Source organism: Octodon degus, unplaced genomic scaffold, assembly GCF_000260255.1.
Source record: "Octodon degus isolate 3935 unplaced genomic scaffold, OctDeg1.0 scaffold00040, whole genome shotgun sequence".
Lineage (NCBI taxonomy): Eukaryota > Metazoa > Chordata > Mammalia > Rodentia > Octodontidae > Octodon > Octodon degus.
Window position 1 is genome coordinate 15,703,267 of NW_004524616.1, and position 18,204 is coordinate 15,721,470.

An 18,204-nucleotide genomic window follows, 5' to 3' on the forward strand; every position below is an offset into this window, starting at 1 on the left:
TTTTTTTTTAACATAGATGGGAAAATGCAGGCTGAAAACAAACTAGCTGAACTTGTCTTTAATTTTGAAATCTTATAAATGCTAAAAACTAGTGTTAAATTTTCAAACATTTAAAAATTTTTTCTAGGGCCGGCCAGATAGCTCAGTGGATTAAAGCACCTGCTTAGGCAGAGCACAGGGGCCTGGATTTGATCCCCAGCACCACAAGCCATGCTGGCCCCACCCCCAGGGTGTGCTGAGACAGCAAATGAGACATGGCGTGGGGGTGCGCGCCTATAATCCCAGCGCTTGAGAGGCTGAAAACTGCAGAATCACTACAAGTCCAATCTGTGTAGTGAGACCCTGTAGATCCTGTACTAAACACATAAAAGAAAAAAAAAGTGATTTCTACAATTTTTTGCAGTAGGCAGCTGTGCTTTCATTTCTGTAAGAGGAAAGCAGCAGGCTGCCACAGTAACACACGTGGGGAGTACAGGTGCACCTCTGCGATGAAAAGCGACCAAGCCGGATGCACACCCAGGAATGCAGCGAGCGGGTGCCCCGGCGGCTGCAGCAACTTGCCTTGCTTTGTCTCACTGATATTTCCTTGCGAGGGTTTTTGGGCCAGAGTCAACTCCTGAGGCCTGATCTGACATTCCCTCTGAAACTAATTACATTAAACAGCAGGTGCCCACTTCGAGGCTGAGCAGTAGCATGAGAGCCGTTCTGGGAAGGCTGTGGCTTGGGGTTAATGTTCTCATTTTTAGGAGCTTCTCTAAGCTTAGTTATCCTCTGCTTCACTAAGTGTGTCATCTGGGTAGAGACAAAAGACGGATTAATCTGATAAACTGAAATAAAGCATTACAAAATGCAGCTTGGTGCATGGTAGCTGATGTAAATACACCCTCTGCAATGGCTGAGTGCTTTGAAGCAAATTGCTTAATCATGACTTTAGGAAACAAAGTCTGCTCCTGCGAGTTAGAACTGTAACCGGATTGCTGTGATGGTCATACAAAGCCTAGGGGAGAACAAAGGGTTAACACCACTGTGAGCTTCGGATTCTCTACCAGTAAACCCAGTTTTTGGGAAGGAGCCAAAACTGACTAAAACAAACAAGAATGACTCTGGAAAAACCACCGATGTTGATGCTGTACAAAACTAATACCTTTCCATGGTTTTACAACTACCACAGATAATATGAACATTTCGTAAATACTAAAGCACACATTTTCAAATACACCAACTTACTCTAAATAGCTTAAAAATAATTTTTCCCAGATAGAATCTAAAAATTGTGATGAAGTCTGAATTGCCGATCATTCTACCACTGCAAGTTCACTCCTAGTTTTGGTCTCACAGTCGGCCTGGATTGGTGGCTCCAATGGATTGGTTCTAAGATGCACAGAGCCTAGGATAAATGGTTTGTGTTTTATGTAGGTAGTGTGCTAAATAGTCAGAAAGATTTAAAAACCACAGGTTCTAACTGCCTTAAGGGAGACAAACAACAGAGAAGACAAATTATGAAATACGTTTTGGCTATGTGAAAGTCAACAAGAAAATGAAAAAAAAATAATTATTTCATTTAAGAGGAAAAAAGAAATAAAAGAGAAAGAATAATAGAAGTATAACCTAAACTAATGTACTTGTAAGCACTTGAGTTTACTTGAGAATGGCTACAAGTCTCATTTACATCTGTATTTGGAACTAATTTTGTAATTTTTTTAAAAGAACAGAAAAGGAAACAGAACTTGAAAACAGAACCTATAGCTTTGTGTCCTTGAATTTGTATTGAAGCAAACAGGTCAGTTTTGGAAGTAAATACTAAAAACTTAATTTGGAGAAATAGATCTATTTGTATCATCAGCATCATTACAATTTTTATTACTAAGATACTTTTAAACAAGAATATTTTCTAAGTAAAACATGTGAAGTTCAGGTAATATGTACTATTGTATTCATTGTAGATAATACAAAAAATCTCTAATAGACTTTATTATTCGTCTTCTTATATTTCAATTTAATGTTAATCTTGACCCTACAAAAACATTTTGTTGAAAGCTAAGTAACATCTTGCTTCCTCCTTTAGTATGACTACCACTTTATACATACGTATCACACTGTAGTAATTTGTTTAGATATATGAATGGCCAACTAAATTACTCAAAGGCAAAGATTATATACTAATAATTTGCTCTGTACTCAGCAGCTAACAGATTTCTAAGTATCTAATGAATTCTGGCATCTTTCTCTTAATTTTTGGATAGCATAATCTGTATTCTTTTTTATGTTATTTTATGGTTTGTATTGTGATAACTTCAAAATTCACTATATGAGAAATGCTTTTGGTACCAGTTATATATATTACAGATACATATTACCTATAAGTCCTCTCTTCTTTCAAGTAAGAAAAATAAGTTGCCTATAATTCCAAATTTCTATAATACACAAAATAATTTGTCATAAAAGTACATCTTACATGGTTAATGGGATATAATTAAATATGTGTCTTTAAAAACTGCTTAAAGACAAAGGGTGAAGAGCAGCAGTGGACTATGACACAACAGCAGTTTTCCAGTTTAATTTTACCTCATGTAGGAGGCCCTGGAGAGTCCCTAAAGCATAGCAGGTGCTCAACAAATTCCTTTCTGCCTCACATTTAGGGTGAGGAATGATATTAACCCAGAAAAGTTTTATCTACCAGTCATTCTTTCATGGAAAACAAATGTGCTTGCCAAAGGACATGAGTAAGGCACAAATAGAAGGAAAGTTTAAGCACTTTTTTCTTGCCTTCCGTCTCTTTCTCTTGGCTGTCTAGGAGCGCTGCTGCATTCTTTACTACAGCCCTAACCTTTCAAGGGGGCCTGCATTTGGGGGGCCAGTCATTCCCCAAAGCTGAAACACTCAAGTGACAGACAGACAGAGTGGTAGACAGGAGGGGAGATACCACCAACTGTTAGTATGTATTTGATTTTTAAAATTTCAAGTTTATGATAAAAATCACTCAAACTCTATAAGCAAAAGTTGATCCTATGGACAGACCAATTTTGAGGGCAATATTCTAAAATGGGACTGTGGCAATGGTCATACAACCATAAATTTATTTTAAAAAGCTTAAATAATACACTATGTGTGTATTTATATGAAAACTATATCTCACTAAGGTTATTTTTTTTTTTCACTAAGATTATTTAAAAATTTAGGTCTTTTATCCTTTCATTCTCCTGTAGCTGATATCTGAGTCTGTCAGATAATTAGGCTAAATTCCAAAATATGTTGACCAACTCTTTTGGGGGTTCAGCAAAAATGTGGAATATGGCTGATGCTCAGAATCAGGTGTGGCCAACAGAATGGATAGGATTTTTTTCTGATGAAAGACTAGCTAGGCATACTGTGTTTTGTATATTTAATTTCAGGCCAAGGAAAAAATACTATTAAAAACATATGAAATTGGCACAAAGGACAAATGTTTTGTCTGAATAAGGACAAGTGCACAATGAGCAATTTAAAATAGATTTTAATAATTTAACTTTTAACTGCCTAAAATGAACAATTTTGCTTTTGTTTTTTTCACAAATCAACATACTGGTGCAAATGGAGTACTGATTGTATGATTTTGAAACATTCTGATATCTTTCCTATAGTTCCGTGAAACAGCCCAATGAAGAGCTGCAGGTTTGTGATTACAGGCAGGTGGGATCAATAGAAAGTTTTTGCTCAATGCTTGACTGATAATGAACACATGTTTTATTATATAAATATATTTACTACTTGTCTTTATTGGTTTATTTATTTAGATAGTCTTGCTCTGTAGGTCAGACTGTCCTTGAACTATGCAGCTCTAGCTGGTCTCAAACTTGTAACACTCCTTCTGCCTCATCCTCCCAACTGTTGCAATTACAGGTGTGTACCACCAGACCCAGTATCTGTTCATACTGCTTTTAAGAAGAGGTTTCTAATAGCTGAGTCTTACAGGGGTACACATGGGTGCACACACACGCACACGCAGGTCATAATTGATAGGATAGCTCATCCTTGGTTTTTGCGATACAAAGTCATTGTTGGACACAATTTCAAAGAAAATATTTGTAAATTTGACATCTGTAACTACATTATCATAGAAAACCACATGTGAGGGGCTGCGGATATGGCACAGTAGAATAAGTGCTTCCCTAGCAAGCACAAGGGCCTGAGTTCAATTCCCAGTTCTCGAGAAAAAAAAAAAATCAGCAAAAAACAGGAAAAAAAAAAAAAAAAAAAAAAAAAGACCAAAACCACATGTGACTGCTGACAGAGAGTAAAGGGTGTGGGTGAACTTCTGTCTAACAGAGATGGCACAGCTGGTAAGTGAGGTGGGCGTCAGCACAGCTGTGTGTTCACACTGCTCAAGGCTCCCTGGAAGGCATGTACTACGATCTGACAATTACCTAACTTACCCTAAAAGCAGAAGGAAAGGTTTTATTCAGCTGTACTGAAAGAGCACATATTAAAATTAGTATTCTGTGATTATTAGTGTTATTCATTAGATACATCTGCATAAATGATGACCTCAATGTTCTTTCTTCTAAAGCACTAGTGCATAAAGTGGCTCTGTCATTTCTGATTACATTAATTCACAATTTCGAGTTATTAGCTATACATGGTCTCCAAATAAGATTGTTTTTCCTTTGGATTTTGGGGCAGCCTCATCAGTCCTTCTTGGCTTCCATGCTGGTCCCTAAATCTACACCCTTTTTCACCATGCAGGGGGCATGCCGGGTTGCAGGCTGCTCCTTAACTACGGAAGCAAATCAATAGCAGCTGAATGCCATCTGCTTCGGGCCGCAGAACAGAACCAAAGTGTAAGTCATGCATCTTCCCTTATTGAAAGGTTATTTTATGCAAGTAAACAATTCATCGTCTTCTTGCACGCTTGATGCTCATTTACCACTTTGATCAATAAAATATGCAAAACAACAAAAAAATTGAATCCTAAGAGTAGTTCTGATGCCAGTGTGATAGTTAATCAATACCCAGCCTGTGTGCTGGAAGCAGTTGGTGGGGGTACTCCTATTGTAAGCTAAGAAACCCAGGATGGAAGACAGAGCTCTTTCAGGAAAGACTGCTCTGGAAGGGAGAAATAGTACAATTACCCTGTAGATTAAAGAGAGTACATTCTCACTGAATTAAATCAGAACACTAACATCAACAAGCCTGAGTGCTAATGATCCAGGCCAGTACTTCCCAAAGCTCAAGAAGAAGTAATTTTGGGTCATATGCTTTTAAGAATCTTAAAAAAAACATTAGGTGAGGTCAGTGACCTGGACCTTTGGACGGCAGCCCTTCCAGCGCCTCCCAGGTGCTGCCTTATTAAATCTTGGTTTTCAATATATTCATGTTTCAGGTGAACTCAGTTTTTCTTCTGAAAACAAACTGCTTTGGGAATTCCTAGTGCACAGTGTTTCTTTTAGTCATTCCACAAGCTGCCTTATTATATTAAATCTCTTGACAATTGATTCAGGAAGAACACTTTTCTCCAACAAAGAAAACTATATCATCTTACAGATGCTGCTGTGGAAAAGCCTTCACTTCAAGACTATTTTCTAGCAAAATACAAAGCATAAAAAAGGTGGCAATTTTCCCATGTTAACTGGCTCCTTCTGAAGTGTGAGTGTAAGTACACTGGATCAGGACTAAAATGAGATAAAATAAACTAAGTATCCTCCTAGAAATGTGCGCAAGCGGCTTGATAGAAAAGCAGTGCCATGTAAAATAAGGAGTGCTTCATGAAGATGGCTTTTATTATTTATTTATTTATTTATTTACTTATTTATTTATTTATTTTTGTGCAGTACCAGGGACCAAACTCAGGCAAGTGGTTACACTACTGAGCTATCACCTTCTTTTAGGTTTTCATATTTTTTTCTGCTATGAAAATGACAGGTTGTTAACCAAATGCTCTTAAGTTATACTGATAACTATTACCACCTAGTGAAAACACCTAAGTCTTTTTGTTCTTTACCTTGATCTACCAAATTACCAAACTTATAAGCACTGTCTGAATCATTAGATATAATTTATATTGTTCAATAAATATATTTTACCCTCTTTTTCCACATGTACAACAGCATACACTTTTAAAGATCTAAGATGTGTGGGGAACATGAGCAATGTGGTTCATTATGTGGAAGAAAGTGGAGGGTATGCAGACTCTTAGCATGACACCTTTAACATGAAGAAAAGTACACTAAAATATCCACCAACTTCCTAGCAAACATATTATATATTGTATATTGTATTCTATCAAGCACTAGTACAAATACTTTTCAAAGTATTTAACTGAGACTGAAATCTCCCCAAGGTTCTCCATTATGAAAAAAGTTAAATTCTGTAACATTGATTACAGGAAGTAATTTTCTTGTGATATTCATATAACTTCATAAAAACCGAAACAATAGAATTTTCTATTATTTTTAGACCATCATTCTAAACTATACCTAATTCATCTCAGATTTTGAAATCATTATGTATATTTAAATATTTACGTATGTCCAACAATTGTGATGAAATTAACGGCGGCATGACTAGAGCAGTGAAGTACCTTTGAGTCAATGACCCAACAAGCAGCCAGGGTGTAATTTAAAGGCAGAAATTTCCAGTGCATGCACTGTTAGCCACAGTGAACCTGTTACTGCTCTAAAGGGAATTGTTTGCCTCTTATTAGATTTTCTACAGCACAGCCATAAGTGATAAATGTACTGCTGTACTCACTGTCAAGTTAATCAATGCTGCCAAAGTTTTGTTGACCTAACAGTAATCCATAAAGCGAGCAGCATTTTCTCCATCCCTATGACAATCTCAGTCCATAGCAGGGCTACGAATCTAAAAGTAGCTACGTACAAGAAATTGTGTGTATGGTGGCGGGGGGTAACTAGAGCCAAAGTAAGTTGACAGGATAGACAGACTGGATGATTTTCAGAATTAGCAGGTATATGGGGTCCCTTGTCCTGATGAAATAACACAACACACAGTCATGAATAAAAATCCACATCTGATGCTCAAAACCTAATGAATAACTGTCCTGATGAAAGATGATTCCTTCCACAGCCCCCTTTTTCCCTTCAAAACAAAACAAAAGTACACTGCCCCAAACCTTCAAGAATCTCAACACGAAATAGTCACAACCAGTGCACGGCCCTTGCCTGTCCACAGTCCAATGCACTGATCAAATCCAGTACAGAGCACTGGTAATAAGAATGGTAATGCAGACAAGAAAAAAAATTCCAAATTTTGCTTCCCTGTAAATCAGAGTATGTGAAAGACATGACCATTAGAGACAAGAAAGGAAACAACAGGAGAGGAAAAGCAGCCCTGCAAACAAACCACTGCCATGCTTTCACTAGCAATGACAGATATATGAAATATGAATTGCAATTGACTTTCCTTCCTGGGGTCACTGTGCTGTCTCACACACCCTAGGCATTTATTTGGGCAGCAAACTCACCAGGTTTTGTACAGTGACCTGAGCAGTGTACTCTTTGCTCCATCGTGGTACTTCATTGTGGCTTCTCTTCTCTGACACTTGTCCCTCCTAAAAATTAGCTGGCAAGGGGCTCCTCGATAAAGACATGGAACACTGTAATTACTGGTGGACAGGGCTAGCAGAACCTGACCAGAGGATGTTCAGCAACCTTCAAGTGCCAGTGAAAAACAAACAGCATCAATCAGAGGTCATGATTTCCATCCTCGGAGCTCTACAGTCAGTCCTCTTGCTTGGCCAGTGATGACATAGCAGGGTTACTAAACTCATGGGATTTGTCTTACCAATAAAATTAACAATAGAAAGTTATGAATTTAAGAATGGTCTCGTCAGAGTTCCAAATGTGAAGGTTACTGAGTAGAAGATAAATAATTATTGTTTCTTTAAAGTCATCTTTCCATATCAGTCCATACTTGTTGGATATTTTTTTCTATCAGAATACATAGATTCACAGCATTCTTTTGAACCACTATGAAGCATCGTGTAAGTGGCTATTCTTATACATTTTGAACCAATGTCCCTCCTTTGCACAATTTTTAGCTGCATTACATTGAAAATGCCTTATATAGAGCATATAATTATAAGCGCAAGATGGTTTCATAGAAAGAACTGTCAAATTGCTTTCCCAAGAGGTAGCTGCACTTTGTAGTCCCCATTAAAGATATATGTGAATATTTATTTCTTTGTTATCCTTATCAATGGTAGGTAAAAATGTTCTGCTTTAATCTTTATATAACTAAAAGTGAATATTTATATTAATTTACTACTGTCTGATTAATAACGAAGCTTCTTTTTTGTTCACTGGCTATTTGTAATTATTTTTGAATGAATAGATTCTGCCAATTTTTTTTACTGGACTGTCTTCCTTCCAATGACTTGTAAAAACTCCTTGCTCTGACTCCTACACCATAGAAATCACATTTGTCATGTGTATTTTACATATTTTCTAGTCTATTTGTTTTATGATTTAGAATTGTAGTGAATTTTTGGCTATACTTAATTTAAATGTTCTTTTGTACCCCAATTTTTACAGGGTGCACACATTGAGTAATACAGGCAAATCCCTATCAGAATGTGACACAACAAAAGACAGCATAATGAACTCTGACTCATTTGACTATAAGAGGATGTGCCAAGCTGTCAGAGAAGAACAAAAATTAAAAAAATCATTTTAAATAATTTAACCAAAAGGTTAAAAAAAAGTACCAAATATCTGTTAACAAAACAGCTGAAAGCAATCAGGATGGTCTGAGTTCAAATTAGGAAACACTGGGGAAGCATGAAGGAGTAACATACAGGACTGGTAAGCTGGTAACAGATGTAGGATCAATGCTTTAAGAGCCACAGCAGCAGGTAAGGTGTGAAGGGTTAATAGTCAACTACCATGTCTTGGTATTTAACTTTCCTCCCCATGAATGAGGAGGTACCAGAAGGCAGTCTAGAAGGGAGCTTTGCTAAACAGAGATGAGAAGGGGATGCACATGCATGTACAGGGCATGATAAGAGGAGGGGCCAAGCATGGGGACAATAAAGCTCACGGGCTAATGCATAAAAGGCATGCAGAATAAATGTGGAATCAGGCATTTGGCTTAAGAACCTCACCTTTGGCACCAGACAAGAAGGTAAGTATGATCATCAAAGATGAAGTTGGAATGGATTACCCACAGGAAGACTGTGAATGTCAGCTATAGCAGCCACAGTGAGTGAGGAAACTCCCATGACAGTCTTGGACAAAAGAACAGACCATGACCAGTGATGATGGTAGCGGGAGTGACAAACAAGGAAAGCACTTCTCCAACTCAGCACGAATATCTTCCAGGGCATGTATTATTTTTAGTGAAGACAGGGATTTTATTATAAGAACCTAATACAGGCCCAAATTTTTCCACAGTAGTGCAAGAACAGCCTGTGGAGAAAGAACAAAATGCTGGAAACAAGCAAGCCCCAGGAGTAGCAGGCTTGGTAGGAAGATGCTGAATCTGGTTCTGTACATGCAACAAAAAGGTCTCGCAGGACCTGCGGGGCTTGTGGCTATTTTATGATAGATGGGTTAAAATAATAACAGAAACAGACAATTAGAGCTCCAGTATAGTTCTGATGGCATCTCCTGATGCTCCTACCCCATTATAAGACGGATAAAAGGACAAAAGTTGGATTGCTTGTGTATCTGTCTCAGAGCAAGGGATAGAAGAAATGGAGTCAAGTCATAATGTCACTTATTAAAAAAACTAATTTGTAAAAGGAGGTAGAAAAAGTAGTAGAGGCAAAACCAGGGAATGTTTTAGAAAGTACCAGACTTTCTTAAGCCCTCCACTGCATCACCATAATCAGAATGCACAACAGACACAAGGATGTGGAAATGAGGCCCTTCCATCCACAGAAGGGCTATGGATAAGTAGCTTCGCACATGAAACTGTGTGGTGACTCATTCTCACAAGTCTGCCGAAATTTGAATGGGAAAGGATTTTTAAAATAATGATTTTGGAAATAAATTATAAGCATCACAAAATGTATACCTTCTCCTTTAAAAAACTGTAAATGCACTGTCAATGCACTACTTTACTTAAAACAGCTGGCACACTGGAGCAGGGGTTTCCTCAGTCACTGTTTCCCAAACACTTTCCATCACACACTTGTACTGAGGATGGGCTGAGCCCACATCCTAGCAGGTACGCATCATTTACTTATATCTGACACAGATGAACTACTGTGTCAATTATGTATCATTTAAATATACACACAAATATTGTAAGTAATATAACATTTAAAATACAGTTTATTGTATTTACTAATAATACAAAGAACATTGTCACCCATATTTTAAAATGACAATGATATTTTAAAATGTGAATACTGGGGCTGGAGAGATGGCTCAGTGGTCTAAGGCACCTACTTAGAACAAGCTTGGCAAAGCATCAGGGACCGCGGTTCAATCCCCCAGCACCACATGCCAGCCAGCCCCGCCCCCTGGTGGGCTGAGCTGGCCACACACACACACCACACACACACACTCTCTCTCTCTCAAATAAATAAAAATACAAAAATAAAATAAAAAAAAATAAAATGTGAATACTATCTCCAGATATGCTCTACTAGGTTGGAATACAATAAATATTCTTTACTGTGTCCAAGAGTGACTGAAAATTCAGTCCACTTCAAAAAGATTTGTTTTTAATGAATGCCACTGTTAAGAACAATATATGCACAACAAGGAGATAAAACTACTAAACTGACTAAACCATGATACTGAACCTGCTGCCTCCTGCCCCTCACTGGGAAGACTGACTAGTGAGAGGTCTTGGCTCGGGAGTTTCCCGTACAGGCACCCTGCAGCCACATCCCTTGACCACTGGGTCTTTGTTTGTTTATTTATTTATTCATTTTTGTAGTGCTGGCGATTGATCTGAAGGCCTCATGTATGACTAATAGCACTTTGGCACTGAGCTACATCCTGAGGTTCCATCAGGATGCCTGTGCTGTTTGTTAGTAAGTTGTTCAGTTGAGGAAAGCCATGTATTTATGGTCGGGCTTACATGGCCGGCCTTCCAAGGAGCAGTCAGTATTTAGGCAGACTGAGCTGAAGTACCCAGTGTTGTTGTGGAGCCAGGATGGTGATGACTACCAGGAGACAATCAAAGTAAAGCTCCCTGCAGAGGTCTGGCCAGAACCCATCCCTAAAAGATGTTTATTTGTGAATTAGTGGGTAAGTGAATGAATGACTAAAAGATTTCATCAGAACTTTCCAGTCGCAACATTCTGCACCATCTTTAAAATTTTGCCCTGCCTGGTCCCAAATAGCATTTTAAATTAGTCATGGTTTTCACTGAATTGCTAAGCTGGTTCATGAAAAAACATTTGGTAATTTAATTTTCATGGTTAAGTAATTAAAATGAGGCATTAATCCCTGTGACTCTTTGGAGTCCTAGGGATTTTCTGGGACTTGGGGAAAACAAGGACAGGACATGTTTGCCAAATAGAGTCCACAGAGCTGGGCAAAAAGAACAGCTCAATTTTTCATGCCTATATCTCATAATAAGAACAACTACCTTGAAGATAACAATACAGAATATACTAACTATTATTACTTTCCTATAATCTTGTTTTGAAACTCTGTAAAAAAAGATACTCCTTACGTAAAACTATGTATTTTAGGAACTGGAAGATGCTTCATGTGTGCTAGCTCAAGTAGTTACTATGAACAACTCTGTGTGTCTTTTTCTTCCTCTTTTGCAGAAAAGATGACCAATGCTCAAGAGGTATTAAGTAGCCAACCACCTAGTGCGTACAGCAGGAAGTGGTGGCTCGGGTCCCTGGGTTCACAACCTTCTCATGCCAGAGCAGTGTTCCATGTCAGTCCTCCATGGTGGCCAGTCCACCTAGGCTGCCTCCAACTGCCAGCTACAGACCAAGGGCCAAGTTGGATTTGCTGCTGCACTTAGCGATAAAGTTTTATTGTAACACAGACCTACTTTTATGGAAGTTTCCACACTGCAATGATAGGGGTAAGTAGTTGTAACAGTCATGTGACCTCCACTCCCATGTAATCTTTTATAGAAGGTTTGTCACCTCCTGGTGGTTCTAGACATTCTTAAATTTGCAAGTCCATCCCCTTCCCATCAGAGGGACAATATACACTCTTTCTTTCTTTTTTCTTTGCAAATCAAGATTTATTTTTAAGCCTTAATGATCTGTCCTGGACCTCCCCAACAGAGCCTACCTCCTCTGCTACTGGCTTGTGACGTTTTTCAATAAACTGTGCAAAGTGGAGCCCTTCTGTATAAAGACATGTAGTTGTCCATGATCAGTGCAGATGGTCTCACCATCGGCCCATTTTGCAGATACTAACTTGAGAGGGTATTGCTTGGAGGCTCTGTTTCCATCTCTTCCAGAAACCTTGTCAAAACCCTTCCCTATTCCCACTCCCTGCCAAGGTGTGTAAGGGTGTGATCAGAGCCGGCTCAGGTTCTCAGAGAATACTCAAAGGGAAAGCTTTAGGAACAGCCAAGAGCACAAAACCACTGCCCTTGTTTGCTGAATGGGAGCCGCCAGCTTTAGGGTTTGGCCGCTCAGCCTCTCAAGAACTTAGGGAGCAAAGCCTTCGGCGTAGTGGAGGCTGCCAGAGTGGTCCACATCCAGCAGATAAGCAGGTCTGTCATCAAAATGGGCCAGGGGCAGGGTGTCCTCCTCACTCCAGGGGCATTTGGACTCTGCCTTCAGGAATGGATGCTGACTGTCCGGGAAGGCCATGGAGAGGAGGGCATCCAGGTCTCAGACAAATTTGTAGACATATCGCTCCCCAGCCACCTCCTACATGATGTCCTTTTCATAGTAACAACATAGAGAACACTCAGCTTGTAGTTCATGGCCAGCCAGTTCTTCTGGGTGTCTCGGCTGGTCCAGGCAATGAAGTGGGCATTGGCTGGGTCATCAAGCACAGTGACCAGGAACTGCCACAGCTGCAGTGAGCCTCGCCTCTGGCAGGGAGCCCTTCCATATACATGGTCGGCTCCTGCTTGACTTTGCCTTCCAGTAGCTCAGGCACAACGCAAGTGTCATTGAAGTATAATTTGGGATCTTTTTCATATGAAAAACCTTCATTGCTGCTGGAGAAATATCCCCCTCTCATGTAGGATGACTGGCAGTTAGAGACTTCTTCTTTTTTAACTTTATTGAAAATCAATAATTACATATTATATTAAAATTTGTAGGCAAATACCGAAATGTGAAAGATATAAGATATAGACAGTGATTTTTCAGAGTGATATTTCTGAAATGAATACATCACATGAGATTAATAATAGATTGCACATTGTAATTAAATTATTTATAAACTTAAATGAATATAACAAGAACAATTGTCCAAAATAAAAATGAAGAATTTTCAGATCAGTATTTTTTTATTTTATTTTATTTTTTTTGAGGAACCAGGGATTGAACTCAGGCCCTTGCGCTTGCCAGGGAAGTGCTTATTCCACTGCGCCATCTCCCCGGCCCCTTAGATCAGTATTATAATAGTTCACTCTGTGTCAAAAACCAAGAAACTTATATTCATATAATTAGAATTCTTGAAGTAGAAAGAGGTAGGCAATAAATATTTCAAGATTTAAAATTTCTGAATTTAGTTGAACTTATAACACCACATTTCCAAGAAAAATGAACCTTTTGCACAAGAAATTTGAATAAAATCATACCCAGATACACAAAAATGAAATTGTTCAAAACTTACTGTAAAGAAAAAATAATTAAAGCATATACATAAAAAATTAGCTAAGGAAGAACAAAATTAAATAGCATCTTATTCCACATTAGAAAGAAAAAAAAAAAAAAAAAAGGCCAGCTGTATAAGAAACTAGACTAAGTAAAGGACTGAAAGAAAGGAAAAAAATAGATCTGTCCTCTTTGAATTTTATACTTAGCAAACATACCTTTGAAAACTAAAAGTAAAATATTTTCCAGTTATATAAACTCAAAGTATTGTAATACCTCCAGAGGTAGCATATAGGAAATAACAAAGAGCATAATTCAAAAGGCAAGAGAAGTTGCTGTATGCTCCTGGATGAGGAATAAAAAGCTCTCAAAATGATAGTTATGCAGGACTATGTAAAATATTAACCCATTTAAAAAGGTCATTAAAGATTTCTATGAAACAGTATCAATCTTATGTCAGGTTATACCCATATTTTTTTCATATATGTGTGTGTGTGTGTGTGTGTGTGTGTGTGTGTGTGTGTATAAAAGATAGGGAAGAAGTAATATCAAGTCAATGAAAAATGGAAATATACTTTTTAAAGTTTCTAATATTAGCAGAAAATATGATACTATGTCTTTTTTGATACTATGTCTTAAATAGATTGTAACTCAAATATACAGTATAAAACTTAAAACAAAAATTAAGATCAAGCAATATTCAAAAAATTAAATACAAATTAATTAAAAATTAAATGTTTTAAAACAATTGAACTAAGAAAAAGATTTCATGATAGTAAAGAATTACTAAGAATAAAACCTAAGATAAATATTGGAATGACAAATAAATGACCAGCACTTCTAACAGTTTGAGGATAGGATATTGCACAAAGTTCTAGTGTGATGTGTACATGGATAATGTTCATAACACTTACTGGTGGCCAGGTGTCACTTGTGGGACTGTGCTACTGCTATTTACTTGACAGAATCATGACCTGTAGGGAGCAGGAGAAGTCCATTTGTGGAGTATGCTTATGGAAATATCTTGCTGCTATATACAAAAGAATAACTGAAAGACTGCTTTTGTATACCTCTTATCATCCTGTGTTTAACTGTTTGCTCTATTTGGTGGGTTCTTTCCATTCTCATTCATGGAGTTGTGGCCATTTTGCTCCCTCTCTAGAACATCTTTTAGTAGTCTGTGTAGGTTTGGCTTTGTCATCATGAAATTCTTAAGTTGTTCTATTGTCATGGAAGTTTTTCACTTCTCCATTATACTTGAAAGAGAGTTTTTCAGGGTATATCAGTCTGGGTTGGAATTTGTTTTTTTGCAAGACCTGAAGTACTTTGCTCAATGCTCTTCTTGACATGATGGTTTGTGAAGAGAAATCTGCCATTATTCTGATGGGTTTTCCTTTAAACTTGATCTGTTTCTTTTCTTTAGCAGCTTTTAGTATACTATTCCTGTGTAAAATTTCTGGGATCTTGATTATTATATGTCTGGGTGTAGTTTTAATTGGGTTCATGTTATTTGGAGTTCTATATGCTTTGGTTGCCTGAATGTCAGATAACTTCCTCATATTTGGGAAGTTTTCTGCTATTACTTCTGCCCATATTCTTCTTATATCATTTGTATTGACTCCTTCCTTCTCACTGATGCCTATTAGTCTCACATTGTTCATCTTTGCATCATCTTGCAGTTACTCAATTATTTTTTCCCTGCATCCTAGTTGTTTTTAAGAGATCTTTTCTTACTTTTTCACTAGCTGCAATGGTGTCTTTAAGGTCTGAAAATCTATTCTCACTTTCATTAAAACGGTTTTGCCAGCTTGTGATTGAGGTTTTAAATTCCTGTATATCACTTTGGATCTGCTTCATGCATTCTATTTCTTTCCTATATTGCTTATTCAAGGATTCCATCATTTTTATTTTCTGCTCTATTTTTTATCAGTGTCTTCTTTAGAAGCACTTAGTGCTTCTTTCATTATAGTTATCATTTCTTTTTTTACTTCAGATATTATTTCTGATCTGATTTCCTCTATACCTTTCTGTAGTTGTTTGTTTACTTCACACACTATTATTTCAGAGATTTCATGTGTGTAATTTCCAATTTCTTCTATGCTAGTGTCTTCTGCATTTGTACTGGGTAGACTCAGGACCTGAGACTGTATTTTGTTCCTTTTCTTTGTCATTTTGTATACCACTGTCTTCTGACCTTTGGTGTAGAACTTAGAGTTATTACCTTAGCACCAGGTCCAGATCTATGAAGTTCAGATTCCTCCAGGTGGGTGTTGCTTGGATCTGGCTGCTGTGCTCCACTTCTTCCTGCTGCAGCTGTTGGAGTTGAACCCTTTGTGTCACTCTAGCAAGATGTTCTGCTCCTGAATCAGCTGGGTGCGTCTTGCCTCTAGCCTCTTTGCAGTGAGTTCTGCTGCAGGCTACACACTGGACCTGGGCTTTGAGGATCCGGTGGCCTCCGGCAGTCTCACTCACACACAGGGCTTGGGCTCTGGGTCGATTCAGCATTCTGTAGGTTCCAGGCAGTCTCACTCACCAGTTAGGGGCTTCTGAATCATCACAGTAATCTCAGGGCTCCTGCTTGATTCCCATTGGTGACTAGAACCCATGCTCTGCGGGACCCAGCATTCCTGGGACCCCGTGTTCATACGGTGGAACATGGTGTTCTTGTTTGAATCCCTGAGGAGGGGCAGCAGCGACGAGCAGTTCTGACATTTGCCGGTGGTAACTGGGGTGGTTATCCTCTGGCACCCTGACTGAGGGGGGAAGAGGTAGCAGGGTTCAGACAGCTGTTTCTGAAATCTCTGTTCCAACAGATACTGGTTTTCAGGCGTCATCTTTGGTATCTGCAGGAGCTAATGTGGTGGCCAAGGTACTGCAAAGGTTTGCTGCTGTGGTCCAGGTTCTGAGATGGATGAGGGGTTGGGGCAGGGCCCACAGCCTAGACTGGGACTGGTCACTTTTCTTTTAATGTGATCACTTTAACTCCTGTCTAAATTCAAGGGTCAGCTTCAATCCAGAACATATTAGATATCCTTTTCATATAACTAGAGACTTTGAAAAGAAAATAGTTTGGATAGTAAAAATCATAAACAATATAAAGGCTGGCCCTGCCCCCAGGCATGCTGAGCTGGCCACCTAGACTGGGCATGGTGGTGCATTACTGTAATCCCAGCACTGGGGGAGCTGAAAACTGGAGGATCACTACGAGTTGGAGCTGCACTGCGAGACCCTGTGCCAAATACATTAAAAATAAAATAGACAATATAATAATATCTAATTGTATTTCTTTTTATATTAGCCAAAGGTACAAGTGACAGTTACCATGCTAAATTTGCCAGATTCAAATAATGTTGGTGCACATTTCCTATTATAAGAAATCTGGAACTAATTGATCTCAATTAATCTGCTCTACTCTTTGATAGCTTATTTATCAGATTGGGAAAGATAGATTTAATAGTGTCTGCTACAAACAGGTTCTTTAATTGGAAACATCACAGCATTTAGCTCACTCTGTGTGCTAACAATTAAGAACAATTTGGAAAAGTGTTGTTGATTTTTTTACACTATTGTGTTCTTGATTAGATTTCCGAAGATGCAGACAAAACAAATGACAACACTAGCTAGCACTACTGGTCAGATAAAAGCCCAATAGCCAGATTACTTACTATGAGAAATGGGAGCCATCCCCATCCATTTCGTCAGCGTCTTACGTTTATTTCCCTGTGCCCTTGTCTCTGGTGTAGCAGTGGCCGTACCTCGTATAAAAGGCATCATTCAGTACCTACACAATTATCTTTTCTCCAAATAAGCCAAATCAACAGAAGAAATTATTTTTCTTGATTAAGCACCCACATTTCTCTTGGGAGGGAACAAAACAAACAATTAATCTTTCCTTATTTGTTCTCAGAAGTCCCTGCCTCTTTAACACAGGCTATCCCAGTACCTGTGGCAGCCAGTCGGCAGCAATTAGGCCTGAGCAGAAAACGAATGGACTCTGGGCCGAGGGCCTAATCTGCTGCGGGCCTGTGAGAGAGGGCAAGGTTACACCAGGAAAATTCCCTTGTTGTCAGAACACCATGCAAAATTACTACTTGACTTCAGCATAATTAACCAGGCTTAGGAATGTATATGAACTAAGTAATTGGAAAGAATTAGCAAGAGATATGTACATTAATCTTTACCAGTTACACAGTGCTTAATGAAATTAAGGGCCTTGTGCTCACTCCTGCTTGCTTGGCTTGCACACTTCCTATTCCACCTGCAGAATAAGAAAAATATGCCCCAGGCAGGTTACAGAAAGAGAAAACAGACCCCAAACACCAACACAACAGTTTAAGATTCCAAGAAGAAAATGAAAAGCAAGCCCAAAAATTCACAACAGGCTCTTAAAAAATACTGTGTCCACAGGAAAGAATACTATGGCATCTTTATTTAAAATGGTTCACAAAGAAACTTTATCTATTAGAGTGATATCCTGAAATATCTAGGGGTGAGAAGGTGGT

General features: G+C 38.4%; 1 protein-coding gene and 1 pseudogene across 3 annotated transcripts in view; both read right to left on the bottom strand.

The window, feature by feature from the left end:
* Snx24 (sorting nexin 24) overlaps positions 1-18,204 on the bottom strand; it is a 244,407-nt gene that overhangs the window by 24,124 nt on the left and 202,079 nt on the right. Inside the window, exon 4 of one of the 3 annotated variants that reach the window (XM_023715386.1) lies at positions 580-792. The exons of the other annotated variants lie outside the window; for them this stretch is intronic. Within the exon in view, the coding sequence (XP_023571154.1) occupies positions 610-792 (183 nt within the window). The 3' untranslated portion in view covers positions 580-609. Of the gene's footprint in view, positions 1-579; positions 793-18,204 lie in introns of those variants that run through there. 3 annotated transcript variants of the gene reach the window in all.
* LOC111816781 overlaps positions 12,578-18,204 on the bottom strand; it is an 8,339-nt pseudogene continuing 2,712 nt past the window's right edge.